Raw genomic sequence first — 6,000 nt, forward strand, 5'->3', positions numbered from 1 at the left:
TGCGCCCTACTAGATGGGGATTTGTATGCAAAATGTCACTAAAAGCGCCATTTCGTTCTTATAAAAGCACGGATGACCGCGATTGGCCCATATGTTGTACTCTTTTGGACGCTGAGTCGACTGGTTTTGGTACGAAAAGGCTGCGATGCAGCGTTCCTCCTTTATTCCCAATCGAACATGGTTGAAGAAGCGGTCACGTGCTCCTGGGTGCCCAAATCACCTGGTCACCACGCCAGCAGGCGACAACTTACTTTCACACCAAGGTTCAACTCGAGTTAACTAGTTCAACTCGAGTGACAGGAGTGCACCCAAAAAAGCCTCAAACAGGCTAGTAAGTTGTACCCTGCAGGCACGGTGACAAGGTGACTGGCGTACGCAGGAGCACGTGACCGCTTGTTCAACCATGTTCGATTGGGAATAAAGGAGGAACGCTGCATCGCAGCCTTTTCGGACCAAAACCAGTCGACTCAGCGTCCAAAAGAGTATAACATATGGGCCAATCGCGGTCATCCGTGCTTTTATAAGAACGAAATGGCGCTTTTAGTGACATTTTGCATACAAATCCCCATCTAGTAGGGCGCAGTCACCCAGTTTCGGTGGAAGTGCGCGAGTTCGATTGGGATTCAAGTAGGAAGGGAGCGTCTCAGCTTCCTCGGACCATGACCATTCAACTCAGCACCCTGAAGACTACAACTGGTGAAATTTTAATTTTTGCCTTAACTTCCCCTTTAATGCTGCTTCAATAAATAATAATTTCCCCAGCAGACGTGTACATTTGCCAACAGCCGCAGTAACTAAATCGCAGTTCTGCCGGAATCATACTTTCCACGGATCAGTAAATCAGTCCAGATATCGCCGTCACCAGTCAGTTCATATACATGTACTTCAAGTAAATATATCCATGTTCAATGGAGTATTCTCCTTCTCTCTCTCTCTCTCTCTCTCTCTCTCTCTCTCTCTCTCTCTCTCTCTCTCTCTCTCTCTCTCTCTCTCTCTCTCTCATCCCGGACTCTCTTCGGAGGGCTCTGAAAGCGCTTGGGTTTTCTAATCGAAGAATAAAATTTATTTGTAATTTGTGCAGTAAGACGTCTCTGCGAAGCAGCTACATCATCTGGTTGCGACGTCAACAAAAACACTGGTCGGAAGATCCACTTTTCTGAGGTACTGTATGTGGGGCTCCGTTTATTGAGGTGCGTTGAAATTTATTCTATTTATCTTATTTCTTTTCTATAATTCCCCATATGAGTTCCTATCAGTTGCTGTGAACACCTTGAGTGGAGAGCGCTTGCTCGTGCGTTGAACCGGGTTCTTAATCCACCATACCCAGTTCGCAAGGCCGCGTGGGCGGGGTTGTGAGCAGGCTTTCATTTCATCTTTTCTTATTATTTCTTATTATTTCTGCTTTTCATCTCATTACAAAAATTCTGCGCTTTTTCTCCATCTGCGCATAAAATCTAGACTGACAACCTGCTTGTTAAAGGGGAAGTATACCCTAAAATCAAATTTTCACCAGTTGTAGTCTTCGGGGTGCTGAGTCGAATGGTCTTGGTCCGAGGAAGCTGAGACGCTCCCTTCCTACTTGAATCCCAATCGAACTCGCGCACTTCCACCGAAACTGGGTGACTGCGCCCTACTAGATGGGGATTTGTATGCAAAATGTCACTAAAAGCGCCATTTCGTTCTTATAAAAGCACGGATGACCGCGATTGGCCCATATGTTGTAGTCTTTTGGACGCTGAGTCGACTGGTTTTGGTCCGAAAAGGCTGCGATGCAGCGTTCCTCCTTTATTCCCAATCGAACATGGTTGAACAAGCGGTCACGTGCTCCTGCGTACGCCAGTCACCTGGTCACCGTGCCTGCAGGGTACAACTTACTAGCCTGTTTGACCTTTTTTGGGTGCAGTCCTGTCACTCGAGTTGAACTCGAGTTGAACCTTGGTGTGAAAGTTCTCGCCTGCTGGCGCGGTGACCAGGTGATTTGGGCACCCAGGAGCACGTGACCGCTTGTTCAACCATGTTCGATTGGGAATAAAGGAGGAACGCTGCATCGCAGCCTTTTCGGACCAAAACCAGTCGACTCAGCGTCCAAAAGACTACAACATATGGGCCAATCGCGGTCATCCGTGCTTTTATAAGAACGAAATGGCGCTTTTAGTGACATTTTGCATACAAATCCCCATCTAGTAGGGCGCAGTCACCCAGTTTCGGTGGAAGTGCGCGAGTTCGATTGGGATTCAAGTAGGAAGGGAGCGTCGCAGCTTCCTCGGACCAAGACCATTCGACTCAGCACCCAGAAGACTACAACTGGTGAAAATTTGATTTTAGGGTATACTTCCCCTTTAAATCATGCACCTGCTTTCAGGCATAAAAACCCTGTTGTAGAGGTCTCAGTCCTCATTTGTTAGACGTACCTGTCTTTATAAATGTAACTTACTCTCTCTCTCTCTCTCTCTCTCTCTCTCTCTCTCTCTCTCTCTCTCTCTCTCTCTCTCTCTCTCTCTCTCTCTCTTTCTCTCTCTCTCTCTCCCTCCCTCACAAGTATTCAGTACAGACTCAGTACTAATATAATTATCTGGCAATTGCCAGCAGAAACAGGAAAACCTCTTGTGGATGCCGACGATGTCGCTGTCAGATGTGCATGCCAAACACAGACAGAGTCGTGCCGCACCACTCATGATTCCGGCAAGGACTGTGACCTACACATAGCTTCCACTGTTACAGGCCGCGCTTTACAATATAAACTGGCTCGTCGGTGGATGTTCTGGCCTGCCTGGGACCCGGCTGATGGCCGCTCAAATCTCTCCTATGCATGTCACGATATAAACTGATAAGGACAGGAACGGCAACCACTCCTTCAAAAGTTCAAATCGGCTGCTTTCCAGCTAAACTGGACTGCAGAATGTGTACCATTCACGGTCACACCGTGCCGCCACAGCAAACCCTATTGAAGTACCGTTTGAGCGGGGGCCGGTGCATGACCGAATGAGTGACTGGACGGCCGCGGTGGTGGCTAGCAATGGCAGCACGTTGGCCGCGGTGTGCATGACGGATTGCAGCACGGGTAATTGTTGTGGCTGTTATTGATGCCGATCTGCGGCGGGGCGAACGTCATCGTCTTGTTGTGGTTGAGGACAAGGTCGTGTATTGCGGTCACAACTGACGCGTACGCTTCCGTGTCCAGCGGATATCTTTCCTTTGGGTCGGAATAGAGGTCGAATAACAGTGGCGGGTCGTGAGCTTGTAACCGTGTTGAACTGCGGCAGTCGACGTCGGGATAGTCATTATGACAGTGACTTCCCATCGTGTAGAAGTGCGCTTTGTACTGGTTGAGGCGTGCGGCCATCAAGAACTTCCCGCTGTAGTAGAACACGTGATCTCGGGGACTCTGCTGCGACCGTCCCGCGATGAAGTCGCTCAGGTCAAAGCCGTCCAGCACTCGGTCGGTCGGCAGCTGTCCACCGGCTAGCTTCAGAGCCGTGGGGAAGATGTCCATGGAGTTGACCAGCTCGTAGCTGAGTGTGTTTGGTTGGATGACGCCCGGCCACCACATGATGGCTGGCTCTCGCATGCCACCTTCCCAGGTGGTGCCCTTACCGCACTTGAGAGGCCCCTGCTCTCCGCCGAGAACATCGTGACCCAGGGCCGGACCATTGTCGCCAGTGAACACCACCAGAGTACGGTTGGCGATGCCGACCTGCTTCAGATAGGAGAGGATCTCTCCCACGTCGCCGTCGAACTGCGCCAGAGCATCGCCGAACAGGCCGCGTTCCGTCGTGTTGATGAAGTCCTTGGACGCAAACTGCGGCATGTGAGTGTGGTAAGATGCAAAGTAGAAAAAGAACGGACGGTTTTTGTTGTTGTCAATAAACGTCTTGGTCTCCGCCACGAACCGCGCATCAATATTCAGCAAATCGGACGGCTGCTCGATGATGGTGTCGTTGCGGAATACCATGCAGTTTGGGTCTTTCGATGTTAAATTTAGAATGGTCGAGTTGCAGGACACCAGATTGAATGGGCAGCCAAAGTAACTGTCGAAGCCACGCTTCGTCGGGTGGTACGCCTCTACGGAGCCCAGATGCCATTTGCCCACCATCCCACTGACGTAGCCGAGCGGTTTGAGCGCCTGTGCCAGCGTGGTTTCATTCAGCATCATACCGGCACTGCTATACGAACCAAACGTGGCCGAACCGGTGTCATCGTTCTTCTTCGGCTCCTCGTACACGCCACTCCGCGGGAACAGGCGTCCGGTTAGAATGGACGCCCGGGAGGGCGAGCACAGCGGAGCGGCCACGTAGAACTGAGTGAAGCGCATGCCCTCTTTCGCCATCTGGTCTAGGTTTGGCGTGCTGGTGGTCGGATGGCCGTAAACGTTCAGGTCTCCGTATCCCATGTCATCGCCGAATAAGATGATGATATTGGGCTTCTCCGGCAGCTCGGCGGAGAGATCATGCGCTTTCCGCAACGGAGTCGCCCGGCTCGTGTCGGCACCGCCTCCTTCTCCCTGTCCGTGATCAAACTGCAGTTGATCGGCGAACGCTCGGGTTCCATCGTGCTTTTCGTAATGGACGCGACCGGCGGCCACGGACAGGCCTACGGCGATCGCCAAGAAAGTAACAACAAATCGCTTCAAAAGCATTCTGGAATTTAGCCCACTGGGGTGAATGAAGCAAACAGCCCGGAGAAGCCGAATTTAATCAAGAAACGAGACGCTGTCAACAAAAAGTAGCGAAGGACTAGTATGAAGGAGAGTAAATAACAGCAAAAAGCTAAATCAAGCTCCGATAGAGTTTGCCACGACCAGGGGGGGGGGGCTTTCACGACTCCCTGGCCACGACCAACGGTGTTGAACCAGTGCATGCAGTGGGGTGATGAGCCGGTGACAGCGATGAAAAAGATAGGGGCTAGCTGCATGTAGCTCGGTATGGTCGTACAAAAATTACGAAGTCAATGCCGGGCTTCAGCTTGTCACAAAATAACGCGAAAGGAAAAAGCCTTCTGTAAGGTTCGAGGAATCGAGGTGCGAATCTTTCCATTTCTTCCTCGGAGAATGTTTATTACCGGTACTGATGTCCCTAGATTGCAATGGTGGGTTGTTCACTCACATTCTCCTTCGTCTTGGGAGGCAGGTGGAAAAAAGGCAAACTATATTTCGTGTGGTCATTTCTTAACAGCATAGTAAAATTGGCTTCAGCAGCACAAATATTTCAAGTCAGGTTTCAATAGAAAGAGAGCCTACATATCCAGGGCGGTGCAGCGAAACTGGATCAAGATCATGTTCATCCAAATACAAAAGCCATTCAAGTTTGCATAGCAACAGGTGTATCACCATGATTTCATGTCCAATTGTGGTCAACATCGGTTAGTGAATTCAGTAATAGCCAATGTTTGGCCATTGCCAGGGTCAAAACACCGACATTCCTCCTGGCATATGACAGATGCTCCAATGCGTGACCTCTGCTCAGTTCTGCTAATCAAGGCAGACCGCCTGCTTCTGAGAAATCACTCAGCAGTTCCGATTGACCGCTGAACCCAGCAAGTCCATCAGATAACCAGCCACCACAGCCGATTGACACCATAGCAAAGAAGGCACGCGCTTTTTGGTACAATCCCGTTGGCTTTCTCCAAGTCATCGTGTTCAAGTTAATCCTCCACAGTGTCTGTGTGGCTGTGGCGCTAGCCGGTGCTGACTTGTTTGGCATCATGCCCCACATCATGGCCAGTTCACTGCCATTGCACCACATGAGAGTTTGGCCGAACAATGGCGGTGGTCTGACAGTCTCGACGCTCGGAGTCAGCCTCGTCCAAGTCATTTTACCAGAGAGCAACGCTTCGGCACTGTCCCACTTCAGTGTCCACAGGTCGTCGTAGAACCAATCCTGGTAGAAACGGCCAGTGCCGGAGGCACCTCCGTACATGAACATAGTGTTTGCAAAGCTAGAGTGCAAGCTACAAGCATGATACGCCCTGGGCCCGGGTGTATCGTCCTTGCGATGTGTTGGA

At 50.7% G+C, this 6,000-nt stretch overlaps 1 protein-coding gene across 1 annotated transcript; it reads right to left on the bottom strand.

Moving 5' to 3' along the window:
- Positions 1 to 2,552: 2,552 nt before the first annotated feature.
- Positions 2,553 to 4,732, bottom strand: LOC135818491 (arylsulfatase A-like). The gene has a single exon (XM_065331877.1). It carries the CDS (start codon positions 4,634 to 4,636, stop codon positions 3,011 to 3,013), a length of 1,626 nt encoding a protein of 541 aa, XP_065187949.1. The 5' UTR covers positions 4,637 to 4,732; the 3' UTR covers positions 2,553 to 3,010.
- Between the last annotated feature and the right edge of the window lie 1,268 nt (positions 4,733 to 6,000).

The sequence above is a fragment of the Sycon ciliatum genome, chromosome 5, assembly GCF_964019385.1.
Source record: "Sycon ciliatum chromosome 5, ocSycCili1.1, whole genome shotgun sequence".
NCBI lineage: Eukaryota > Metazoa > Porifera > Calcarea > Leucosolenida > Sycettidae > Sycon > Sycon ciliatum.

What these genes read in the sequence shown, in the direction of transcription:
- LOC135818491 (XM_065331877.1), bottom strand. Translation starts at nt 4,636, where the DNA reads ATGCTTTTGAAGCGATTTGTTGTTACTTTCTTGGCGATCGCCGTAGGC.